General features: G+C 44.1%; 1 protein-coding gene across 2 annotated transcripts in view; it reads right to left on the reverse strand.

The window, feature by feature from the left end:
• The window catches only part of CDC14A (cell division cycle 14A), a 182,813-nt gene that overhangs the window by 44,040 nt on the left and 111,096 nt on the right, over positions 1-27,677 (reverse strand). For both annotated transcript variants that reach the window (XM_075322219.1, XM_075322218.1), the window contains exons 6-9: positions 25,998-26,064; positions 20,837-20,899; positions 16,706-16,793; positions 12,489-12,719 (exon numbers count right to left, since the gene is read on the reverse strand). In XM_075322219.1, coding sequence (XP_075178334.1) covers positions 12,489-12,719; positions 16,706-16,793; positions 20,837-20,899; positions 25,998-26,064 — 449 coding nt within the window. The remainder of the gene's footprint in view (positions 1-12,488; positions 12,720-16,705; positions 16,794-20,836; positions 20,900-25,997; positions 26,065-27,677) is intronic.

The following is a 27,677-nucleotide window of genomic DNA, read 5'->3' on the forward strand; positions in this document are numbered from 1 at the left end:
ATATCTTCCACGTCCTGTGGTAGATCTTGGCGGAGGATGGTTTCCTAGCCTGTCTCATGGTGGCAATAACCTTTCGAGATAATCCTGAAGACGCTAGGATCCAGGACTCAATGGCCACACAGTCAGGTTCAGGGCCGCAGAATTCAGATGGAAAAACGGCCTTTGAGACAGCAAGTCTGGTCGTTCTGGTAGTGCCCATGGTTGGCCCACCGTGAGGTGCCACAGATCTGGGTACCACGATCTCCTCGGCCAGTCTGGAGCGACGAGGATGGCGCGGCGGCAGTCGGCCCTGATCTTGCGCAGCACTCTGGGTAACAATGCCAGAGGTGGGAACACATAAGGTAGCCGGAACTGTGACCAATCCTGAACTAAGGCGTCTGCCGCCAGAGCTCGGTGATCGTGAGACCGTGCCATGAAAGCCGGGACCTTGTTGTTGTGCCGTGACGCCATCAGGTCGACGTCCGGCATCCCCCAGCAGCAACAGATCTCCTGAAACACGTCCGGGTGAAGGGACCATTCCCCTGGGTCCATACCCTGGCGACTGAGGAAGTCTGCTTCCCAGTTTTCCACGCCTGGGATGTGAACTGCGGATATGGTGGATGCTGTGTCTTCCACCCACGTCAGAATCCGCCGGACTTCCTGGAAGGCTTGCCGACTGCGTGTTCCACCTTGGTGGTTGATGTACGCTACCGCTGTGGAGTTGTCCGACTGAATTCGGATCTGCTTGCCTTCCAGCCACTGCTGGAAGGCTTGTAGGGCAAGATACACTGCTCTGATTTCCAGAACATTGATCTGAAGGGTGGACTCTTCCTGAGTCCACGTCCCTTGAGCCCTGTGGTGGAGAAACACTGCTCCCCACCCCGATAGACTCGCGTCTGTCGTGACTACCTCCCAGGATGGTGGTAGAAATGACTTTCCTTTCGACAAAGCGGTGGGAAGAAGCCACCACCGAAGAGATTCCTTGGCCGCCTGAGAAAGGGAGACGTCTCTGTCGAGTGACGTCGACTTCCCGTCCCATTGGCGGAGAATGTCCCATTGTAGTGGACGGAGATGAAACTGCGCGAAAGGGACTGCTTCCATTGCTGCTACCATCTTCCCTAGGAAGTGCATGAGGCGTCTCAAGGGGTGTGACTGGCCTTGAAGGAGAGATTGCACCCCTGTCTGTAGTGAACGCTGTTTGTCCAGCGGAAGCTTCACTATCGCTGAGAGAGTATGAAACTCCATGCCAAGATATGTTAGCGATTGGGTCGGGGTTAGATTTGACTTTGAAAAGTTGATGATCCACCCGAAACTCTGGAGAGTCTCCAGCGCAACGTTCAGGCTGTGTTGGCATGCCTCTTGAGAGGGTGCCTTGACAAGTAGATCGTCCAAATACGGGATCACAGAGTGACCTTGAGAGTGCAGGACTGCTACTACTGCTGCCATGACCTTGGTGAAGACACGTGGGGCTGTCGCCAGCCCGAAAGGCAGAGCTACGAACTGAAGGTGTTCGTCTCCTATAACGAAGCGTAGAAAACGCTGGTGCTCTGGAGCAATCGGCACGTGGAGATAAGCATCCTTGATGTCTATAGATGCTAGGAAATCTCCTTGAGACATTGAGGCGATGACGGAGCGAAGGGATTCCATTCGGAACCTCCTGGTTTTTACGTGCTTGTTGAGCAGTTTTAGATCCAGAACGGGACGGAATGACCCGTCCTTTTTTGGCACCACAAACAAGTTGGAGTAAAAACCGTGACCCTGTTCCTGAAGAGGGACGGGGGTCACCACTCCTTCCGCTTTTATAGTGGACACCGCTAGCAGCAGAGCATCGACTCGGTCGGGAGGTGGAGAAGTTCTGAAGAAGCGAGTTGGAGGACGAGAGCTGAACTCTATCCTGTACCCGTGAGACAGAATGTCTCTCACCCAACGGTCTGTGACCTGTGGCAGCCAAATGTCGCCAAAGCGGGAGAGCCTGCCACCGACCGAGGATGCGGAGAGAGGAGGCCGAAAGTCATGAGGAAGCCGCCTTGGTAGCGGGTCTTCCGGCTGTCTTTTTTGGGCGTGACTGAGTCCGCCAAGAATCTGAGCTCCTCTGATCCTTTTGAGTCCTTTTGGACGAGGAGAATTGGGACCTGCCTGAGCCTCGAAAGGACCGAAACCCCGACTGTCCTCTCCTCTGTTGGGGTTTGTTTTGTCTGGGCTGAGGTAAGGATGAATCTTTACCCTTGGAGTGTTTAATGATTTCATCCAAGCGCTCACCAAACAGTCGGTCACGAGAGAAAGGCAAACTGGTTAAACACTTTTTGGAAGCAGAATCTGCCTTCCATTCTCTTAACCACAAGGCTCTGCGTAAAACCACGGAGTTGGCGGACGCCATTTGAGAGGTTAAGGGTGCCACCTGCGGAGCAGATGTACGTGTGACCGTGTCAATCTGTGTAAGACCAGCTGAAATAGCTTGGAGTGCCCATACGGCTGCGAATGCTGGAGCAAACGACGCGCCGATAGCCTCATAGATGGACTTCAACCAGAGCTCCATCTGCCTGTCAGTGGCATCCTTAAGTGCCGCCCCATCTTCCACTGCAACTAAGGATCTGGCTGCAAGCCTGGAGATTGGAGGATCCACCTTGGGACACTGGGTCCAGCCCTTGACCACGTCAGGGGGAAAAGGATAACGTGTATCCTTAAGCCGTTTGGAAAAACGCTTATCCGGATAAGCGTGGTGCTTCTGGATTGCTTCTCTAAAGTCAGAGTGATCCAGAAAAACACTTAATTTACGCTTGGGATACCTGAAATGGAATTTCTCCTGCTGTGAAGCTGTCTCTTCCACAAGAGGATCAGGGGGAGAAATGTCCAACATTTTATTGATGGACGCTATAAGATCATTCACTATGGCGTCACCGTCAGGTGTATCTAAATTGAGAGCGGTCTCAGGATCAGAATCCTGATCAGCTACCTCCGCCTCATCATACAGAGAGTCCTGCTGGGACCCTGACCAGTGAGATGAAGTCGAGGGCCGCTCATAGCGAGCTCGTTTAGGCTGTCTGGGACTGTCGTCCGTGTCAGAGCCATCACCCTGGGATGTAAGTGACACCCCCGGATCCCGGAGCTGTTCCAACTGAGGGGGACCAAGGAGCAATGAGTTAACAGTGCCCATGGCCTGAGTTACTGGTCTAGACTGCAATGTTTCAAGAATTTTAGTCATAGTCACAGACAATCTGTCAGCAAAAACTGCAAACTCCGTCCCTGTCACCTGGACAGTATTCACAGGAGGTTCTGCCTGGGTCACCTCCAGCAGAGGCCCCGGCCGAGCAAGTGCCACAGGGGCCGAGCACTGCACACAGTGGGGATCAGTGGAACCTGCCGGTAGAACAGCCCCACATGCGGTACAAGCAGCATAGAAAGCCTGTGCCTTGGCACCTTTGCTTTTTGCGGTTGACATGCTGTTGTGTCCTCTGAGTAATCTAGGAGGGTATATAGGAGAGAATCACCGCGACCGTACAGTGCAATGTATAGCTGCAAGCATAAAATACATGAAAGCTGAGGAGCCCGTGATCCCACGGGAGGGTGTATAGCCAGAAGGGGAGGGGCCTTACACTTTTAAGTGTAATACTTTGTGTGGCCTCCGGAGGCAGTAGCTATACACCCGATTGTCTGGGTCTCCCAATTAGGAGCGACAAAGAAATACCTAGTATAAATGACCAGAAATATTGCAGAAGAGGTGATAGCTGAATTATTATGACTACTAGAGCATCCTGGTTATCATTTTTTTAATTAATTGGGGCCTTAGTTTGATAGAACATAAAATATATACTTTTCTAAAATCTTTTGACAGTTTAATTAATTATATGATATCAGTAACAGAAAATATATTTTTTAACCCTTAACGACCACCAATAATGGGTGAAAATGCAGCTGTCCCCTATAGCTGACACCCTGCTGTATCAGCCACAATTGGTGTTGGCACCGACCATGGTTGTTTAAAATACTAGATAGTGCTGTCAATAGTAATATCATAGAGTATCATTAAGTATAATGTGTCACAAAAAAACCTCAAAAGCACTGGGATATGTGTAAACATTCCAGAGTTACTACCACATAAAGTGACACGTCAAATTTGAAAAGTTTGGCTTAGTCACTAAGGGGTTAAAGCTGGAGTCAGAGTTACTACTTTAATATCAACTCCAATTTTCCTGACACCCAACACCCAGGAAAGTCCTAACAGTGACGACTTCCCATATAACATGTACTTCTGTGACGCTACAATTACAGCGGAATAATATAGTGGGGAAAAAAAGAAGTAAATCCTCCCGATAGTCTTTTCTGACTGTAAAGGGACAGACCATAAAAGAAATAAATAAGATAAGATTATTATAATGAAAATATAAAATGGATTATATTGCAGCGGTTTGTGTACCTTTAGGTCCTGTGCGCACGCTGCGGATTTACCGTGGATTTTCCGCAGATTTGCTGCAGAAAATGTGTCTAACATTGCTGCAGTCATTCCCCAGCAAACCCTATGGGTTTTAAAAAAAATGCTGTGCGCACACTGCGTTTTTTTATAACCGCGGATTTTTTGCTGCGGAATTAATGTGTGTCACTTCTTTTCTGAAGGTACCTGCGGTTTTTGCCATAGATAATGGTAAAAATCTGCAGGGAGCAATCTGCGGGAAATCTGCGGCAAACCCGCGGCAAAAACACGGGAGCAGTTTTACCGCGGTTTTTACCGTGGGTGCAGGATTCTTTCAGAGGGTCCGTTTTTTTCTTAAGGAAAAGTCACTTTCTAGTGCGCACATAGCCTTAAAGCATTTGTCTACACATATCCATTAGTAATCACTAATTGATTGGTGAGGGTCTGATCTCTGGAACCCCCCACCCAGTTGCCAGGTGGTGGAAACAGCAATGTACATGCTCGTTCCCGACTCCATTCATTCATTATTTCCTGCGTATGACAGTCCCATAGAGGTGGAAAGGACCAGCGGTAGAACAGACACTGCATTCTAATGGGAAGAAAACTTCCAAGTTCTGCTGTTCATGTTCTCTCGTAAAAATACTTGAGTTCCCTATTGACTTCCATTATTCTTGGGTACTTGAGTCGCGCCCATAAGAATCCAACTGCTGGTTACGAGTACTGAGCACCTGAGCATGGTAGTGCTCGCTCATCACTAGTTATAAACTCTCTTAGGCTATGTTCGCACGTTGCGTTTTTTTCCGCGTTTCTGCAGTGTTTTCAGCAGCAGCGTTTTTGCGCAAAAACACATGCGTTTTTGATTGCCAGCAAAGTCTATGGGAAAAGCAGAAATCCTGTCTGCACTTTGCTTTTTTTTTGCAGCGTTTAATTTGCATATTTGTGGTCAAAAACCATGCTGAAAAAGAAGCAGCATGTCAGTTGTTTTTGCCATTTCTGCAGCGTTTCCTTAACATTGGAGTCAATGAGAAATGGCAAAACGCATATTGGAGTGAATATTCTGCGTTTAATATGCGTTTTACATGCTTTTTACCAGCGTTTTCCATACCAAAAACGCAGTTGCAGTAGGGAAAGAACCAAGGCACAAACGTCATTACCTACATCACTTCCTGTTAACTATAAATACAGAGCTGAGTATGTTTCAGTGCCTGCTACTATTGTGATTTCTCATAATATAAATACTTTGAACTAGTTAAATATAAAATGGCTTGGTTTCAGAGAATGAAAATCGATGTTGCTAAATTAATTTCTATGGTAAGTACATGATTATTTTTCATTTTTATACAAATTTATCTTTAATTATAGTTTTTAACTTATTGCTAAATGGCTTTAAAACTATACTTAATATTCCTTGACAACTTCACAAATTGTTTGAATCCTACAACAAAAGTAATTTGTGTGTTTAACAGGTTAGAAATACATACCTTATTTAATTGTTGTATATTTGCTTTGATGTTTGTTTGCTGAATTTGCAAGACACATGTTATGATGATAAGGTAAACCTTTATAATATTCTTATAAATGTAGTAATCACTTCATTACAATATTTATACATTACCTAACAGGTTGAATCCATGCCATGCCTATGGGATCCTACATGCCCTGAATATATGCTGAAAACAAAGAGGATGGACTGTTGGGGAACCATTTGTGCAGAACTGTTCCCACAATGGCATGAGGCTGATGCAGCCTTACAACATAGAATTGGTATTTTTGTTGTTTAAATTAAGTATTTTTTAATTTTACACAATGTTTGGTCAATTAATTATTTCATTTTCCTTTTTTTTTTTTAACATGTAAAATTATAATAGAGCTTGACGTGCGGAAAAGATGGCGTTCTGTAAAGGACAGATTTCATAAGCTAAGGAATGAGGGCATGAAAAGTGGAAGTTCACCCAAAAAACCCAATTTCATCTATTATGATGAACTGTCTTTTTTATGCACAAGTCGCAAAACTAGAGAGTAAGTATTCATGTAACAGTATGTTTACATTGTTTTATGAAAATAATATTATCATCACACTTATTTACATTTCTTTTAATTGATTTGTATGTTTTCTTTGCCTTCAACAGAACTTCTGGAAATGTAGCAGCAGAAACACCTGTTGATGATGAAGAAGGGCAAGAGAGCCTTCATCAACAACACCAGGATGGGCCATCTGGCAGTATAGATCACATTTCCTCTGAAAATGAAGGGGAGATAGAAATTGGTAGTGTCCCTGAAAAATCACCACCTAGGTCTACACCAATTAGCTCTGGTCCATCAAAATATATAAAGCCAAAAAACAAAAAAAAAAACACCAAAAATATACAATTAGAGGAAGAAGTCATATGTAATGAAACGTTAAAATTATTAAATACAACTGGCCAAGAAGATGACATTGATCATTTTGGCATTAGTATTGCAGGTAGAATTAGGAAAATTAAAGATGTAAAGAAAAAAAATACATGCATGACAGCCATATGTGGGATGCTGACTTGCTATGAGGAAGAGGGTAGTTTCCCTTCATCAGGCTTCATAATTTCTAAAATCGAACAGATTTTTGAAGATGTCAAAAACCCACCAACCCAAAAGAATACTGCAACTATGGCCCCCAACCCAATCTACATACCCAAACCTTATTCTGTAAATCAAAATACCTATAATCCAAATGTTCACCAACAATATTTGCAACAACCCATACAAACTCAAAAACACCAAAGTAGCTAAATGAATATACACCCTACGTTAAATGTAAATTTGCAGTCCCAACAACAACCTCATGGCTATTTCAGTAGCCAATTATTTTCAGATCATTAATTTTATATTGTTAAAATCTTATGTTACTGTATTATGGTAGCAAAAACTTATGTCTTAATTATGCATATAAATTATATGTTGCACATATGTCGAAATGTGTTAAAAAAATGCTTTATGAGTGTAATAAAGCTCTGTAACGAAATTAAATATTGTTTTGAATCAAAATATATGTTTGTATACTTTAATTTTGCAACATATAAAGTGTTTTCATGTTCTAACTTGATGAATTTAGAGTTATCATTGCTTCAGGAAATGACATCATGACAAATTAACATAAACTAGACAGGAAAGGCAGACATTTTTGTTTTTGAATCATTTAACTTTATTTTTGAGTCCAATAACATGACAAACGCATATGCGTTTTTTTTTAACAAAAAAGCATGTGAAAAGCGCTGAAAACGCACTAAAAACGCGGAAAAATAGCATGCGTTTTTAGCGCTAAAAAATGGTCAAAAGCCATTTGGTCAAAAACCAAGGGAAGGAAAACGTGCAGAATAAACTGCAGGTACTCCGACGCAACGTGCGCACATAGCCTTATGGATATGTGGAAACTTCATTTCACCGGACAACCTGTCAGGTCAAAAAACACTATTAACCTGCGGATACAATGAAGGCCCTGCTACTGGGAGGAAACCAACTTTATTCTTCCCGACAGCCTCAGGCTTTCAGTCAGAGCAGATTCACTCATAGCTCAGCCCCCAGCACTGATACACTCAATATAAGGACTAGCTCACACTAGCGTATAGCCTGTGTATAACACAGCTGAGTGCCATATGATGTTTTATTGGATAGCACTCGCTCCAATGTTATACTATGGGGCAGTGCCGACCAGCAGTGTTTTTTCTCATGCTGATATAGCATGAGCAAAACAATCCTCTAATTGGATGTACTTACTAATATTATTATTATTAGGCTATGTGCTCACAAGGAAAGTGTCTTGTGGATATTTCCGCAGGACATTCCACAGGAGCTCCCAGAAAATCGCAGCACAACTTTATCTGTTTACATGCTGCGGTTGTATTGCGGAATGTCCTGCGGATATGCTGCGGTATTCTGCATTGAGGATACAGTACCATGGCTTCGGCACTGCATCCTCAAAGCAGAACAAGTGCTGAGTGATCGGGGGCGTTTATAGTTGCCTCCATCACGCAGCACTTCATTCCGGCCATGTCTGTCTGTACATTGCAGGAGAAGGTGGGCGGGCCTGAACTAGCTCCAGCTGTCACATGACCGGAGCTCGAGCAGGACCCGCCCACCTCCTGGCTCCACCGCGCTCCTCCCGGTGTCTTCTATCAAGGCAGGTAAGTATGGGATTGTGCGGAAAAATCAGCAGGAATAATTCACATGCTGCAGATTTTTCCGCAGGGAAATCTGCATTATTTCCACTGCGGAAAAAAATGCAGCATGGGCACAGCATTTCCAAAATGCCATAGAAATGGCTGGGGACTCGCTGTACTGCTGATTTTTTAAAAATCAGCGGAATTTCCGTGAAAAAAATCACGGCAAATGCCGCAAATTTTTCGCAGCGTGGGCACATAGGCCTACACCCACTACATATTGGGATAGGATCTTGGAGATGGGAATACCCCTTTTAAGATATTATTTACCATTATTACCCATGAGAGTAAAGTACATCTTATGACTATTGTCATTTTTATTTACATATTCACACATTATCTGTTTTCCCGTTTTCACATGGGTTAAATGTCCGTTCCACACCTACTGATTAATTACGTTGTAATTGAAGTAAGTGGCAGAGGCGGGATGGTTTGGAAACCTTTTTAAGAGGGATTTTTTTTGTATGGGTAAGACATTATGATTAAGGAATGATATTGTGAAACACGTGATGTACTGAAGACTCGTGCACACATGGATTTTCAAAAGGTATTGAAGCAAGGAGAATGGAGTGCCCGACCTTCTTCTGGTATACCTCTTTGCCTGCTCAGGCGGTCGTGCACCCAGGATGCAGGTGATGAGGGTGCAGTCAACTGTCATTTACTGTGTTTGTAATACAATTGGAAATGATGGGGTTAAACCCTGCCCTGTCTGAAGAAGAAGTGTGATACTTCAAAAAGCATTGACAAATACAGCGCTTTCTATTCATGTGGTAATTGTATTCATCCATCTACAACCTCCAGGCAGCGCAGGATTTAACCCTTTCATTTCCACTTGTATTACTCCTCTGTTTTTTGTGTCTGCATTGACCTGTTTTCAAGTGTACTAAGTGCCTGTGCTTGACACACGTTTTTACTCATTTTCTGAGATTGGAGATAACCTGAAGGTAAAACCTCCCTCAAGGCTATGTGCGCACGTTGCGTAATTTTACGCGTTTACGCTGCATATTGCACTGCAATGTAAATGCATGCGTCCTGCGTCCCCAGCACAATCTATGAAGATTGTGCATAATCCATCCGCACGTTGCGTTTGAGAGCGCAGCGATTTGCATGCTGAAATTCTGATCCAAATTGCTGCACTCAAAAAAGTAACATGTCACTTATTCCGTGCGCTTTGGATGCTGCTCCCGCTCTGTCTATGGGAGAGGCTGCATCCCGAGAGCATGAAATTGGCATCTATTCTTCAGACACACGGCATTCATTACACAGTGTTTCTGCAGCGATTTGAAGCGCACATGCACTGCCAAATCGCTGCAGATTTTTCAGCATGGACTTTACGCAACATGCGCACATAGCATAATATTTTGAGTTTTTTAGCAGAAGAATAGGAAAGTCCTAATATCTGAGTCTACGGCACACATCATTGTGAATACTGTAACACTAAAGGGGGCTTTACACGGTAGCGATATCGCTAGCAATTTGTAGCGATAGCAAGCGTGTAAGTACCCGCCCCCCTCGTGCATGCGATTGTTTGTGATCGCTGCCGTAGCGAACATTATCGCTGCGGCAGCGTCACACGTACTTACCTGGTCGGCGGCGGCGTTGTGACTGCCGAACAATCCCTCCTTCAAGGGGAGGGACGTTCGGCATCACAGCGACGTCACCGCAACGTCACTAAGCGGCCGGCCAATCAAAGCGGAGGGGCGGAGATGAGCAGGACGTAACATCCCGCCCACCTCCTTCCTTCCGCATTGCAGCCGGTGGCAGGTAAGGAGACGTTCCCCACTCCTGCGGTGTCACACATAGCGATGTGTGCTGCCGCATGAGGGATGAACCACCTGGATAAACAACCCTTACCGATTTTTGAGTTTGGGACGACCTCTCCATGGTGAACGATTTTCACCATTTTTGAGGTCGCTTAAGGTCGCTGGTCAGTGTCACACGCTGCAATATCGTTAATGACGCCGGATGTGCGTCACTAACAACTTGACCCCGACGACCAAACATTAACGATATCGTAGCATGTAAAGCCCCCTTTAGTCATTAAATAAACTGTGTGTTTGATATGGCAGAAACCCGACTTTACTTCCCTTAATAACCAATGAGAAAAATCTATTGCTTCGCAGATAAACAATGACAGGAAACGACAGTGCGCCCATGCCCCAGAGGCCCGGGAAAATCACAGACACTTACTCTCCGATGCCTATAATTGTGTGACTCCGGGCCAGGGAGCACGCTAAGTGCACATTAATTACCGCCTTATAAATAGAAATATTTACATGTGCGGCCTCTCGAGCCGGCTGATACGATAAAGAGCTTAACTAATGGGACGAGGATAAACAGCGCAGCCTGCTGGACAGAGGCATAACTGCAGGTTTTACGGGGGTTTCCAGTTTTCTGTAAATAGGGATGATTTACTGTATACCGATTGAAAGAATTCTGAGCTAAATATCTGTATAATGACTAAAATTCTGTAATCTCAGCATTTTGGAGCATTCAAAACTGCTTTGTAGTTGCATTCTGCACAGTTTTTAAAGGGAACCTGTCCTCTGTAAAAACACCATTAACCTGCAGATATGGGGTTAATATGTAGGTTAATTACGTTTGCATCCTGCACAATAAACTTCGCAGCCGGGAGGTAATCAACTTTATTCCTCCCGGCAGCATTCTGGTTTCAGTCACAGGGGCGGTTCCGGCGCGGATTCAGTCACTGCTCTGTGCATGGAGAGAGACACCTGTAACCCTCCGCACTGACTGACAGCTGGATCTTATGATGAGCAGCTGTCAGTCAGTGCAGGAGGCGCAGTTACAGCTGCCGTTCTTTATACACCAATCGGTGACTGAACCCGGGCCGGCGCCACCCCGTGACTGACACCAAAAAGCTGCCGGGAGGAATAAAGGTCAATACCTCCCGCCAGCGGGATTTATTGTACAGACACCGGACAGGGTTCAAACACTATTAACCTGCAGATTAACTCCACATGTAGGTGACACAGTGGCTCAGTGGTTAAGACTGTTGCTTTGCAGCTCAGGGATCCTAGGTTCAAATCCCACTAAGGCCAACATCTTTAAGGCGTTTGCTTGTTTTCCCAGTCTTTGCGTGGCTTTCCTCCGGCCTCTCCAGTTTTCTGCTAAACACATATAGGGCTGATAGGGAATTTAGATTTTGAGCCTCAATGGGGACAGTGTTGCTGATGTATGTAAAGCGCTGTGGAATTAATGGTGCTATATAAGTGAATAAATATGATTATTATTTCCTCCTGGCAGTGAGGTTTAATCTACAAGTGCCGGTGAGGCATGAAACGCTATTAACCAGCAGATTAACCCCATATCTGTAGGATAATAGCCTTTTAACAGGTGACAGGTTCCCTTTAAGATCTCTGAGATTCCCCGCAATTCCGAGAATGGGGATCTGCAGTGCCCCATATAAATGGAGAGCAAGTCAAACCTACAAACCACTGCTCCATTTATTGCTTATGGGACTGCAGGAGTTTAGTGCATCCATTTAGTGCTCCATTCAGGGGTGCACAACCTGCAGCCTGGAGGCCACATGTGGCCCATGACCGCCATGCCATTTGTGTGGCCCCCAACCTTCCATATATAGCAGTTTCCAAGTCAGCCCCATAGTAACATGTTGTGAAATCTAATACAAAGCAGTATGATACTATTGTAGTGATTTGGGGGCAGCGAAGTGAAGTGGCAGGTTCCTTTTTAGACTCATGCAAATAAGAGAAGAGAAGGAAAGTACCAGGACCTTCTCCTGGTTATACAAAGCAAAATAGCAATCAGTGCCCTTATACAATGATACCAGAAAAATGGTCAGATGAAAACAAAGCAGCCAATTTGGGTGTATCACCAAGCTAATTTCTTAATAAAATCCAGATAATCTCACTCGGTATTATGTAACTCACCTTTGCAGTGAACAGCTATTGCCCCATCTGTGTTCTCACAGAGGTTCAGGAATCTCCGCACTATGCCGTCCCCGGGGGTGCTGCCATCTACGAAGAATAGGTCGTAATGATCAAACCCAGCATCTAGAAATCTCTTGGCATCATATATCTTCTTGTTGAGCCGGATGATGGCGGTGATGTTGTGCTTTCTGAAGTATGGAAAGTAAGCTTCTGGAGCATGGAGGGGATAGCCTGGAAAACAAGGACAGCAGGAATTAGGGTTATCTATCAATGTACAAGCATGAGGTTCCCGTGATGAGGGTTGTAGGCTTCCGTATTCTGGCCATAATACAAACTAAAATCTCATTTTTTTGTACAGGATCCAGCCAGGCTCTTTTCCGTTAGGCCTTCCATATTAGAGTTCCTGCCCCTGTATGGTGCACAGATGGAGCCCGCCTGATCTAATGGTATGGGCGTCACCTAATAGGCTGCGGGTTTGTGACTGTGCATCTACATGTGTGAACAGCGCTCTATGCAAGCCATCAGTGTACAGTTTTATCATCCAGCAATCACTCCCTCCATTTTTTTGGAAGCGTGTGTGTGATTTGCTCTTCTTGCACCTGTGATGCCTCCACTTAGTGGAGGTTTAGCTGTATCCTGCTGGAGTACCAGTTTTTGGCCTGGGCAAAGTACATACTGCAGCCCATCTTTGCTGTAAGCAACACTAATTTTTGGAGGATATTTATTCCTCTTTTTGTTGCTATTTTTATCCCAAAAATACAATGTTACATTAGAGAGGTTCGGCCAACACTACATGGGGGTCTCTAAACAGGTTTGCAATGACAAATGCTGAGACACAAGGGATCTGCATAGCAATCATTTGTTTCCAACACAGTTAAATCATGTGTCTACATTCATATATTCATGTGCAGCGTCTAAAGGGGGCTTTACACGCAGCGACATCACTAGCGATGTCGCTCGTGAAAGCACCCGCCCCCGTCGTATGTGCGTCACTGGCAAATCGCTGCCCGTGGCGCACAATATCGCTAACACCCATCACACATACTTACCTTCCTAGCGACGTCGCTGTGGGCGGCGAACAACCTCTTCGTTAAGGGGGAGGTTCGTGCGCCGTCACAGCGACGTCACACAGCGGCCGACCAATAGAAGCGGAGGGGCGTTGACCAGCTGCATTAACGACACGCCCACCTCGTTGCCGGAGGACGCAGGTAAGCTGTTGTTCGTCGTTCCCAGGGTGCAACACATAGATGTGTGCTGCCTCAGGAATGATAAACAACCTGCGTCCTCAACGACCAACGAGATTTTGAAAATGAACGACGTATCAACGATCAAGGATGAGGTGAGTATGTTTGATCGTTAACACTCGCTCAAAGCTGTTACACGCAACGACGTCGCTAACGACGCCGGATGTGCGTCACGAATTCCATGACCCCAACGATATGTCGTTGCGTGTAACGGGGCCTTTAGGGTACGTGCCCATGATCAGTATTCACAGCATTTTGGATGCAGCATGCTTCAGCTGCGTCCAAAACACAGCAATGTACAATACAAGCATGGTGGATGGATTTCTAGAAATCCCATGCCCCCTGTGCTTGTTTTTCCCGCAGCAAACACTGACCTGCGGTGCGTCTTTCCAGACTGCAGCATGTCAATTGTTTACTGCAGAATCACATGCATCCTCTGTAGGGAGAACACAAGCGAGAAACCGCAGTGCCCCGAACCCTGATCGTGAGTATGAACAGCTGCGGTCTCCTGCAGCAGAGGAGACTCACAGCCCCGCAGGTCAGGACCCACCGCATCCAGAAAGCAGTCACGTACCTTTACAGTTCCAGCTAAGTGGATGGATTTGTAGAAAGCTCCTGCTCACTGCGTTTCTTTCTATGCTGCAGAAACTCAGTGCAATTTTGAAATCCACAACCCATCAATTTCTCTTGCCTTATATATGCATTCTATATGAGGCTTTTCACCATAAATTTTAATGATGAAAATCCACAGATAAAAAGTCATATCCGATTTTTGCGGGTTTCCAAAGCGAAAACGCAATAAAAATGCATGTGATCGGCAAATATCTTTATGAACAAAGTTTTATGAACGCTAAGTAATAGGAAGCAGTTTCATTTTAAAAATACAAAAAAAACTTGTGAAGAAGAGGACTGGGACTATAGCGCCACCTACTGGGGAGAAAAATCCTAAAAGTCAATATCACCCCTTTAAAGGTAATCAGTCAGCAGGTTTTTGCTATGTAAGCTAAAGCCAGCATGCTGCAAGGGTTAAAACAGACTTCAGGGATGCCTGTCTTGTCAAGGTCCAATCTGTTGTTTATTTGCTACGTTTGTTTAAGCAGCAGGACTTCTCATTGCTGGGACTACAAAGTCAAGTGTATGGCAGTCCGGCATGCCACCTTCTGTGATTGACACCTCACTATCAATAAACAATCTCTATAGAGAGCCTGGTGTGTGACCCTGGCAGCTCTCTCAGCTTTGCTACATGGCCAAATCTATAAAGTCTGATTGTGTCAAAACGGCTGCACCCAGTAAGTGATACATCATTGGATTCAGGGTCAATTTGCCTACATCATGCTGCTCTCAGATGAGCAAAAACCTGCTGACAGATTGCCTTTAATCTGCATTGCATAGATGACTAAAGTCGGCCATACACAATACATGGCTGTTTTGTTGGAAGCCATCTCGGCCAAGGGCTCCTGTATTCTCTATTCAAATTGTCTCTTCAGGGAGGAAGGAGACGAACTTTAGTGCTACCTATTGGAAGTAGCAATCTTAAAAGTCAGAAGTGGCCCTTTAATGATCCTTTTCATATGACTTAGGCGGGCTTTGCACACTACGATATCGCAGGTGCGATGTCGGTGGGGTCAAATCGAAAGTGACGCACATCCGGAGTCGCTCCCGACATCGTAGCGTGTAAAGCCTTTTACATACGATTAACGAGCGCAAAAGCGTCGTTATTGTATGATCGGTGTAGGGTCCGCCATTTCCATAATGCCGCTGCTGCGACGGTACGATGTTGTTCCTCGTTCCAGCAGACAGCACACATCGCTGTGTATGAAGCCGCTGGAGCGAGGAACATCTCCTACCTGCATCCCAGCTGCAAAGCGGAAGGAAGGAGGTGGGCGGGATGTTTACGTCCCGCTCATCTCCGCTCCTCCGCTTCTATTGGCCGTCTGCCGTGTGACGTCGCTATGACGCAGCACGACCCCCACGACTGACAAAACAATCTGGCCGCCAATGAGGAGTCTTATAGCTGCAATGCTCCTCTGAGAAATATTCAAATTGTCTCTGTTCTCTATGGCTACTTTCACACTTGCGTTGTGCAGCATCTGTTGCAATCCGCTGCCTTGAGGAATTACAGTAACCGTTACAGGAATAATCCGTTTATTCTTCATAGGCTTCTATTAAGGGCGGATAGGTACGGATGGTCTCGCGTTGCATCCGCCCCGCGGCACATCAGTCGATTAGTGACTGACCGTCGGGCGGGAGGAACGCGCAATGTAACGTTTATTGTTGCTTTAAAAAAACGCACTCCGCAGGATTCCGTTAAGAGGTATAATGAATGTCTATGGTGCTGGATTCCGTCATCATGCGTCTGGCGACTGATTCCAGTGCAGGATTCCATCACGTTCTACTGAGCATGCTCAGCATATCCAGCACAACGTTATAAATCGTGTAAAAGCACTCCCGGTCTCTCTCTCTCTCCCTCCCTCTCTCTCAAATCTCCTTTCCTGGCTAAAACATGAAAAAAAAAACGTTCTTTCACAGGAATTCGTTACCTTTCTTACCACACTATTTGCAACGCATCAGTCACATCCGTCACACAACGCACTATGACGGATGCCGCACAACGCAAGTGTGAAAGTAGCCTATGAGACACAACTGGCTTACCGTATATCTGGAAGCACAAGGCAATCAGCAGTCTGAAATGGACATGCTCTGTCAACATCTCCCCGACACACAGTTGTCTGGGGCCGTCATACACATTAGACTGCCGATATGTGAATCTTTACATCTTAAAGAGGCCTCTCCCCCAGATATTGCTGTCAGTTATAGAGCAAGTCTATGCCAGCCCAAGGCTGCTGTGAGTTTGTTCTTTTGGTGCATACATAGCATGCAGTGCACTGATTTGGAGCCATCTTTCAGGTACACACTCTGGAATATGGGTAAATGCATTGATGCCATTAGTATTACTGTACTTGCTAAACTTACCGTTTTCAATTTTACTTTTTGGGTGAGGGCCACTGAATGCCAGAAATTTCCCTGGGACAATCCAGTTGAAATCCCCATTTTCCACTCTCTGTGAACACAAGAAAAGAGTGAGAAATCACCACCTAGTGTCAAAAATGCTCGAATTTACATATCTGATATCACAAAATGAGAATAATGAAATGAACATTGCCATGGATGTCGCTGGCAGGACGCGTTCTCTAAGCCAGTGTTTACATCTGCTATTTATTTTTCATTTCTCTTTGTATATTTATATGTTGCTGTTTTTTTGCTATGATATTAACTTCCTCCTACAATTTTGTGCTTATTTTTTCCTCCCCATCTCCCAAGAGCCATGACTTCATCATTTTTCCATCGTCTGATCTCCAAAAGAGCTTGTTTTTTTCCCAAACAAGTCCAGTTAATGGTAAAATGAACACACATTGTTTTTTGGTTTGTTTTTTACAACATTCATTCTGCGCTAAAAATGTCCTGATGTCATGATTGTCCGGGCTAGTGTGATTAGGGTGATATAAAACTTCTAAGCTATTTTCTTTTAATTAAGTAGTGAAAGATAATCTAGAACTTTGTAAAATAAGAAGAAAAAAATCTATTTCATTTTTCCATCAATAGAGCTTTGTGATTTCTTGCTCTTTGTGGGGCAAACTGACATTATTACTGGCACCATTCTTTGGGCACGTATTTGATTGTTTATTGCATTTTTGGAAGCAAATGAAAAATGACAATTTTCGCATTTCAAATTTTTCTTCTTTACTGCATTTACTGTATGGCTTAACCCCTTGTCAAAATATTATGTACTGGTAGTCCTGCATCACATATCAGGAGGGGTATATTGGCAACACATCAAATCTGCCACAATTGTGCTGCAGATTTCTATTTCTATCTTTAAAGGGAATCAGTCACCAGATTTTTGAAACCTCATCTGAGAGCAGCATAATGTAGGAAAAGAGACTCTGAATCCAGCACTCACTAAGGAAGATTTACGCACGAGATGCGCGTCGGGGTATGCGGCAAACAGGATGACCAGACCACGCATTAAGGTAGCGGACCTTTCTTATACATTCTATTGCAAACACTGGATATTTAGTACGATTACTATTATATCATAAAGATCTTGGATCTGATCTAGCACTTTATAATATGCCACCAGAATTTTTACCTTTGATATAATATAACTCTAAATAATTATGTTTTATATAATGTAATTTGAATTTTTAACATATTTCTTTAATAAAATTCAGGATTTTATCTTTGCACAATTGTCATGGTCACTATCCCCTTTCTCTAGGTGTTTTATGATAGCTCATAACTGGGGATTTTTTGATTATTGATGTATCACTTAGTTTACTGGGTGCGGCAGTTGTGACACAGAGTTTTTAGGTGTAGAATGTAGCAGAGCTCAGAAAGCTAACCCCACCCACAACACAGCTCTCTGTGTACATTGCATAATGACAGTGAGCTGCTTATCAGAGGTAGGGTGTGGTTGGACCAGGAGGCATGTGAAATCTTTTCAGATAATCTAATCTCCTGCTAATAAAACACTTATTGTAGTGAAACAACAGCACACTGCCTAATAAGTGACACATTACAGAGCTGCGACACCACTGCTCTGTTCAACGCTTAAAGTACCGTCACACTTAACGACGCTCCAGCGATCCCACCAGCGATCTGACTTGGCAGAGATCGCTGGAGCGTCGCTACATGATGGCTGGTGAGCTGTCAATCAGGCAGATATCCAGAGCGATCAGAGATCAGCCATCAGCCACCAGCGACCCGTGTAACGACGCTGTGCTTCGTAACCATGGTACACATCGGGTTACTAAGCAAAGCGCTTTGCTTATAGTTACCCGATGTGTACCTTGGCTACGTGTGCAGGGAGCAGGGAGCCGGCTTCCAGAAGCTGCGGACGCTGGTAACCAAGGTAAATATAGGGTAACTAAGCAAAGCCTTTGCTTGGTTACCCAATGTGTACCTTGGTTACCAGTGTCCCCAGAAGCCGGCTCCCTGCACATTCAGATCGTTGCTCTCTTGCTGTTAAACACAGCGATGTGTGCTTCACAGCGGGAGAGCAACGACCAAAAATGGTTCAGGACATTCAGCAACAACCGGCGACCTCACAGCAGGGGCCAGGTCGTTGCTGGATGTCACACACAGCGACATCGCTAGCAAGATCGTTGTTGCGTCACAAAAAACGTGACTCAGCAGCGATGTCGCTAGCGATGCCGCTTAGTGAGACGTGGCCTTTATTGGTCATTCTCAAGCGCAGCTGTTCAGATACTTTTCACTTCAAAGGGATCAAAGCTGCAGCAGCAGAGAATGGCCACTACACAGTGTATGGGGATGTGTTGTGCCCTCTCTTCACACTACTTAAGGCCGCCTTTACATGTCCGTGATAAAAACGCATGTTTTTAAAGGTCCGTGTTGAAGGTGCGTATGGCCAACCATGTGCCGTGATTTTAGCACATGTGTGTTCTCTGTGTGCTGTGCGTGATAGCACACGGAGATCAGGATATTTTTTACTCACCTGTCCCAGCACTGCTGTCTCTGACACTGCTGCTTCCGGGTCCACGGTCCAGTGAATATGCATGAGGATAATGAGCAGGCCCGGAACCAGGTGACAGCAGCACCGAAGACAGCAGCGCTGGAGACAGGTGAGAATAGAAAATCACTTTATTTCAAAGACACGTGTTTTCTCCGCTATGTGTCACACTGATGTCACACGGATCACATCAGTGTGCGGTCTGTGTGACAGCAATGCTGCTGGAGAAAGAAAACCAACATGTCTCCTTGCGGAACACAGACACATGGATACACGCCACATGGATACACGTCCGTAAAAAAAACCAAACAGATGCGTATGTCCGTGTCTCCGGTACATATGAAAACGGACGTCATACGTACCGGAATCACTGACTTGTGAAGGGGGCTGAGAACAGTTAGCCACCTGAACTACAAAGAGCTGATCAGAGGAGGTGCAGAGTGTCGCCCGCCCACTGATCTGATATTGATGACCTATCCTAAGGAAAGGCCAAAAATAATTAAAGAGTAACCATCATTTTAATATTAATTTCAGAATTCAAGAGTACACGTGAAAATAAGAAACTTTGCAATGTATCTTAGAGAAATCTTCTTCTGTCCTCCTAAATTGATTATTCATTCTCAATTAAAGAGTAAAATCTGTATTAAGTGAGGCAGATTTTCCCATTACTGAGATAGGAGATGCCATTGGTGCTTTCAAAATTCTACAGGAGGAGAATCTAGAGGCAGACACTGACATTCTGCTGCAAGTTCTCCTGTAAAGACAGCAACAACTCTTCTTAGAACTTTATGAGCACCAACTGCCATCTCCTATGTCAGTAAGGCTGCTTTCACACATCCGGTTTGAGCCGTGCGGCTCAATCCGGCTGTGAAATCTATGCAACGGATGCGGCGAAAACACCGCATCCTTTGCATAAGTTTTTACATGCGGCCCGTCCGTTTTTTTCCGGTTGCGGCATGCTACTGAGCATGCGCAGTGAAAGAAACCGCATGCGGCGGCCGGATGCGTTTTTTTACGCATCGCGCCGCATCCGGCGTCCATAGGCATACATTGAAAATGCGCCGCAGCGGCCGGATGCGGCGCGATGCGGTTTTTTTGCCGGAGCAAAAAACGTTGCAGGCAACGTTCCATCCGGCCGCGGCATCGGCTAAATCTGCCGCATGCGGCAAAAACCGGACCGCACGCAAGCCCATGCGGCACAATACGGCACTAATGTAAGTCTATGCAAAAAAAACGCAACCACCGGCAAAAAAGACGGTTGTGGTTTTTCTGCAGAACGCCGTATTGTGCCGCAGAGCAAAAACAGGATGTGTGAAAGTAGCCTAATGGGAAAACAGATTCACCGAAGTCAGTTTGCCCAAGAATTAAGAATTTTGATTGATCAGTTGAGGAGAAAAAAGCAGATTTATTTAATAAGCTATATTACAAAGTTTCTGATTTTCACATATACAATTGATTTCTGAAAATAATAAATCAAAGGTTACCTTTAAGTAGTGGATAACGAACGTTTAGGTTGGATAGGTGACAGGAAAAACCCTTCATCTCCATAAAGAAAAACAATGCAAGAAACCAACCTCATAATGTTCATATTCATCCACGTCAAAGTTTTCAAATGTAAAGAACCCAAGATGCAGCGCCTACAAAGAGAAACACATACCGCCATTACAAACAGTCATTTTTCAAGGCAATATCCAGCCTGAAATCCATAACTGATATAAAAGCTATTAATCCCGAATGCCACCTATACATGCTGCGTATAGGGCGAGTTGTTTTTTTACCTTAGAATGCAAGCCAAAACCAGGAGTGGAACAATAAAAAAATAAAGTATAAGGGTACGTGCCCAAAATCAGGATTAGGTCTTGGTTCCACTTGCGTTTTGCACGGACGAGTGCAATCCGATAAAGCATAGGACTGCACTCGCACCAGTGCAGAACTATGAGGCAGTGTCCATTTGCGATTGATTTCTCATGCCATATCAGCAGGAGAAATGAATCGCAGCATGCTGTGTTTGGCAGCGACTCTCGGCTCACGCACCCCCATACAAGTCTATGGGAGCGTGTGAAACATCGCACTGCACTCGCATGTCATCCGACTGCAGTGTGATGTATGGAGAGACAGGCAGCGTAGGATATGGGGAGATAGTGTCCCCCCTCCCTCTTCTCCGCAGCTGTGACCCAATCGCAAGATCGCATCACAGTTGCATGACCCTCGGCTCACACTTGCAGCAAAGGGTCATTAGCATGTTGCTTCCGATGCTCTCACATCAGAAGCTGTACGCAAGTGGAACCGTACCCTTAGTAGGCATTCTGGACACAGAGTATTTTCCCATACAACAGACTCAAGCAGGAGAAATTGACATGCTGCGGATAGGAAACCCACACGACAAGACAGTTTATGCAGCATTAAAAATAAGCACAGTGGGGTTGAAATTTCTAAGAATCCCATCCACTGTGCTTGTACTGTTCAACGCAGCGTTTTGGACGCAGCAAAAATTGTTCCTACACAGGAGTCCACTCCTGTCTGTGTCCACTCCTGTAATGAAGCATCTAATGTGCGTGTGCGAAGATCCTTGTCAAGGGAGGTGGAACAGGGTCAGCTGTGACATGAGCTTTGTGATAGGTGGATTTTGTATTATCAACTTTAGATAGAGGGATCACCTGTCATTGTAATCCTGGCTCTGATGATAAGGAGCCTGCTGTAAACTCTACCTTCCCATTTCAGGTTACTTTCTTTACGTCATGCCTCTGAGTAGGTAAGCATGTGGGCTCTGGCAATTCTGCTTCACTAAAGAAATTTTACTTACATTTGGGAAATTCTATTTTTACACAGATCTCTTCACGTTCCCCTGCGCAGTGTCTAGTTTTATTAATAAAATACCAAAGTTAATGACGCATAATGATTTTTTTTTTTCATCTTGTTTTCAGTAGCGGGATTATGCCAGTAAGAAGAGAAGTAAAATGACATTCTACCATGAGATATTATGTTTTATGATAATATTTATTATTTGAATCATTTTGCACTTTTTCGGGAATGTTGTAGTAACACATATTCCCTCTGGATGGCAGCAGCTGCTTACACAATGTATAAAGACCTGCAATGTGCTTCGTGGAAATGGATGTGCAATGAATTTAAAAAAGACTAAAGTCAGCTTCTATGTATATATACGATACTCATATCCTGGCAGGGGGAAGTAATTAGGGTCAAAAGAAACGGAGAGCTCCGGCAGACAATGGAGCAGCAGGATTAGTATGAGGAATATCAGACAAGCTCAGCAGCATCACTTATATTCACCTAATATTACATACATACATACAGTTAGGTCCAGAAATATTTGGACAGTGACACAATTTTCGCGAGTTGGGCTCTGCATGCCACCACATTGGATTTGAAATAAAACCTCTACAACAGAATTCAAGTACAGATTGTAACGTTTAATTTGAAGGTTTGAACAAAAATATCTGATAGAAATTGTAGGAATTGTACACATTTCTTTACAAACACTCCACATTTTAGGAGGTCAAAAGTAATTGGACAAATAAACCAAACCCAAAAAATTTTTTTTTATTTTCAATATTTTGTTGCGAATCCTTTGGAGGCAATCACTGCCTTAAGTCTGGAACCCATGGACATCACCAAACACTGGGTTTCCTCCTTCTTAATGCTTTGCCAGGCCTTTACAGCCGCAGCCTTCAGGTCTTGCTTGTTTGTGGGTCTTTCCGTCTTAAGTCTGGATTTGAGCAAGTGAAATGCATGCTCAATTGGGTTAAGATCTGGTGATTGACTTGGCCATTGCAGAATGTTCCACTTTTTTGCACTCATGAACTCCTGGGTAGCTTTGGCTGTATGCTTGGGGTCATTGTCCATCTGTACTATGAAGCGCCGTCCGATCAACTTTGCGGCATTTGGCTGAATCTGGGCTGAAAGTATATCCCGGTACACTTCAGAATTCATCCGGCTACTCTTGTCTGCTGTTATGTCATCAATAAACACAAGTGACCCAGTGCCATTGAAAGCCATGCATGCCCATGCCATCACGTTGCCTCCACCATGTTTTACAGAGGATGTGGTGTGCCTTGGATCATGTGCCGTTCCCTTTCTTCTCCAAACTTTTTTCTTCCCATCATTCTGGTACAGGTTGATCTTTGTCTCATCTGTCCATAGAATACTTTTCCAGAACTGAGCTGGCTTCATGAGGTGTTTTTCAGCAAATTTAACTCTGGCCTGTCTATTTTTGGAATTGATGAATGGTTTGCATCTAGATGTGAACCCTTTGTATTTACTTTCATGGAGTCTTCTCTTTACTGTTGACTTAGAGACAGATACACCTACTTCACTGAGAGTGTTCTGGACTTCAGTTGATGTTGTGAACGGGTTCTTCTTCACCAAAGAAAGTATACGGCGATCATCCACCACTGTTGTCATCCGTGGACGCCCAGGCCTTTTTGAGTTCCCAAGCTCACCAGTCAATTCCTTTTTTCTCAGAATGTACCCGACTGTTGATTTTGCTACTCCAAGCATGTCTGCTATCTCTCTGATGGATTTTTTCTTTTTTTTCAGCCTCAGGATGTTCTGCTTCACCTCAATTGAGAGTTCCTTAGACCGCATGTTGTCTGGTCACAGCAACAGCTTCCAAATGCAAAACCACACACCTGTAATCAACCCCAGACCTTTTAACTACTTCATTGATTACAGGTTAACGAGGGAGACGCCTTCAGAGTTAATTGCAGCCCTTAGAGTCCCTTGTCCAATTACTTTTGGTCCCTTGAAAAAGAGGAGGCTATGCATTACAGAACTATGATTCCTAAACCCTTTCTCCGATTTGGATGTGAAAACTCTCATATTGCAGCTGGAGTGTGCACTTTCAGCCCATATTATATATATAATTGTATTTCTGAACATGTTTTTGTAAACAGCTAAAATAACAAAACTTGTGTCACTGTCCAAATATTTCTGGCCCTGACTGTATATACTGTATATATACAATACAGACCAAACGTTTGGACACACCTTCTCATCTCTAGAATAACTAAGAGGAGACTTTGTGCAGCAGGCCTTCATGGTAAAATAGCTGTTAGGAAACCACTGCTAAGGACAGGCAACAAGCAGAAGACACTTGTTTGGGCTAAAGAACACAAGGAATGGGCATTAGACCAGTAGAAATCTGTGCTTTGGTCTGATGAGTCCAAATTTGAGATCTTTGGATCCAACCACCGTGTCTTTGTGCGACGCAGAAAAGGTGAACGGATGGACTCTACATGGCTGGTTCCCACCATGAAGCATGGAGGAGGAGGTGTGACTGTGTGGGGGTGATTTGCTGCTGACACTGTTGGGGATTTATTCAAAATTGAAGGCATACAGAACCAGCATGGCTACCACAGCATCTTGCAGCGGCGTGCTATTCCATTCGGTTTGTGTTTAGTTGAACCATCATTTATTTTTCAACAGGCCAATGACCCCAAACACACCTCCAGGCTGTGTAAGGGCTATTTGACTAAGAAGGAGAGTGATGGGGTGCTACACCAGATGACCTGGTCTCCACAGTCACCAGACCTGAACCCAATCGAGATGGTTTGGGGTGAGCTGGACCGCAGAGTGAAGGCAAAAGGGCCAACAAGTGCTAAGCATCTCTGGGAACGCCTTCAAGACTGTTGGAAAATCATTTCCAGTGACTACCTCTTGAAGCTCATCAAGAGAATGCCAAGAGTGTGCAAAGCAGTAATCAAAGCAAAAGGTGGCTACTTTGAAGAACCTAGAATATAAGCATATTTTCAGTTGTTTCACAATTTTTTGTTAAGTATTTCATTCCACATGTGTTAATTCATAGTTTTGACGCCTTCAATGTGAATGTACAATTTTGCGCCGCATGGGGGATGGAGCACGATGGGGGGTGCGCAGCATGGGGGATGGAGCACGATGGGGGGTGCGCAGCATGGGGGATGGAGCACGATGGGGGGGTGTGCAGCATGGGGGATGGAGCACGATGGGGGGTACGTAGCATGGGGGATGGAGCATGATGGGGGTGCACGCCTCCCCCCAAAACACACACACCGCCACACGCGCACCGCACAACACACCACACACACACTGGTAACCACAAACACCGCCCTACACAGACACACACACACAGACACACACACACAGACAACGCCGCACACACACAACACCCAACACACAAACACCGCGGCATACACAAATATACGCACATACCGTGCAACACACACACATTGCACAAAACATACCTCCCCTAAAACACACACACGCACCCCACACCCACACAAACCGCGCAACACACACAGACAACACTGCAGACACACAGCACTCCACAAACAATGCAACACACACAACGCAACACACAAACAACACCGCTCTCACCCTCCCACACCCAGACAACACCCAGAACATTTACAGCGCCCTACACAAACACTTGGCAACTACACACAACAACATCGATATATATATATAACACAAATCATACATTAACTTCCCAATGAATTCTAGAATACTCGACGCGTTAGAATCGGGCCACCTTCTAGTAATATATATATATATATATATATATATATATATATATATATATATATATATATATATATATATATATATATATATATATATAATATATAATTATATATATATATATATATATATATATATATATATAAAAAAATGTATATATATATACACACACACACACACACACACATATATATGATGTGTATATGCAATTACATTTACCTTGCGGATGCCATGCAAACAGTCCAGAATGGTAAGGTTATAAGTGCAGTTTCCAAAAGAAGCATCTCTGCAAAAAAAAACAAGAAATATATATATATATATTAAATCAGTTAGTAAAAACAGACTCTGCATGTCTAGAGTAGTTGAAAATCCTCAAAACATGAGCAGATGTAAACGCTTACCGGATGCTACGGTGTGACACCCATCACCTATTGGCTCAAACAAAAATACTCTTTTGGCCACAGACTGGTAAATGAGGGTAAATGGATCAATTTAAAGAGTAATGATCAATTAAACTTTTTATTTCATAAATCAATAGTGCACATGAAAATAAGCCGCTCTGTAACATTGCTTAGAGACATCAGCTTCTTTCGCCTCCTAGACTGATCATTAACAATTCTTATTTCACAAGGTAAAATCTGTCTAGGGAATACAGATTTTCCCATTACAGATGACAGTTGGTGCTCACAAAGTTCTATGCATAACTGTAATTTCAGGAGAACTTGCAGCAGGATGTCTGTGTCCACCTCTAGCTCCCCCTCCTCACCCATTGTCATAGAATTCTAAAAGCACCAATTATCATTTGTCTCAGCAATGGTAATATCTATTGTCACTGAATACAGATTAGCAAAAGAAAAAGATCAGTCTAGGAGCTAAAGAAGCAGAATGATCTGATAAGATCCATTACAAAATTGCTTATTTCCTTTATTCTGTTGATCTATGAAATAAAAATTACAATGAAGGTAATTGTTTAAAGAAAATGTGCCACTAGGTTTTTACCACCTAATCTGATAGCAGCATTACGTAGATGCAGAAATCCTGATTCCAGCAGTGTGTCACTTACTGGGCTTCTTAGTGTAGTTTTGATAAAATCACTATTTAATCAGCAGTAGATTATCATTACAGGACTACTTGGCGTGCTGACAGGTAGTCCAGCATATTCATGAGCTCTGTATAACTGCTAGATCTGCAGCAGAGAAAACATTGATTTTATCAAAATGACAGCAAACAGCTCAGTAAGTGATACATCACTGAATCAGGGTTTCTGTCTCTACATTATGCTGCTCTCAGATGGGGGAGCAAAAACCCTTTAAAAACAGAATTATGTCAGCATATGATACAGTGCCACTGTAGCTTGAATATAGCCTAAGAACTGATAAGGTTGCATTGTAATACAATATCCCTTTTAGACTGACAATATCCTTTAATATCTGTTAAGATATCCCTTAAAGCTCATGAGTTGTGTATGTGTAATCACTAATTACTTCACAATTAACATATAATTGGGTATTCAGTATAGGTGTGACAGGTATAGAACCATAACAGGAGCACATTGTCCCACACTACAAGAACAATGGCTACAGGAAGGTGAAATCCACTGTCACAATATAGCCCTGAGTGGGTTCACCACAGGATATACAACGTAACAAAGGGCTCAGAGTCACATAGAAAAACAGGGTGGGACAAGGTAACCTGCAAATAACAAGGTGAGTAACCTGCAAATAAGAGGCTTCTTAGTAACCGCCAGCAGCGTCCCTGCGTCCAGACGTCATACCTGCGTCCAGACGTCATACCTGCGTCCAGACGTTATAGGATGGAGAACTGAGGGCTGATACACAAGGCCACGTGCAAACGTTCAGTATTTGGTGAATTTTTTACCTCAAACCAGAAGTGGGTGAT

This window comes from Anomaloglossus baeobatrachus, chromosome 8, assembly GCF_048569485.1.
Source record: "Anomaloglossus baeobatrachus isolate aAnoBae1 chromosome 8, aAnoBae1.hap1, whole genome shotgun sequence".
Lineage (NCBI taxonomy): Eukaryota > Metazoa > Chordata > Amphibia > Anura > Aromobatidae > Anomaloglossus > Anomaloglossus baeobatrachus.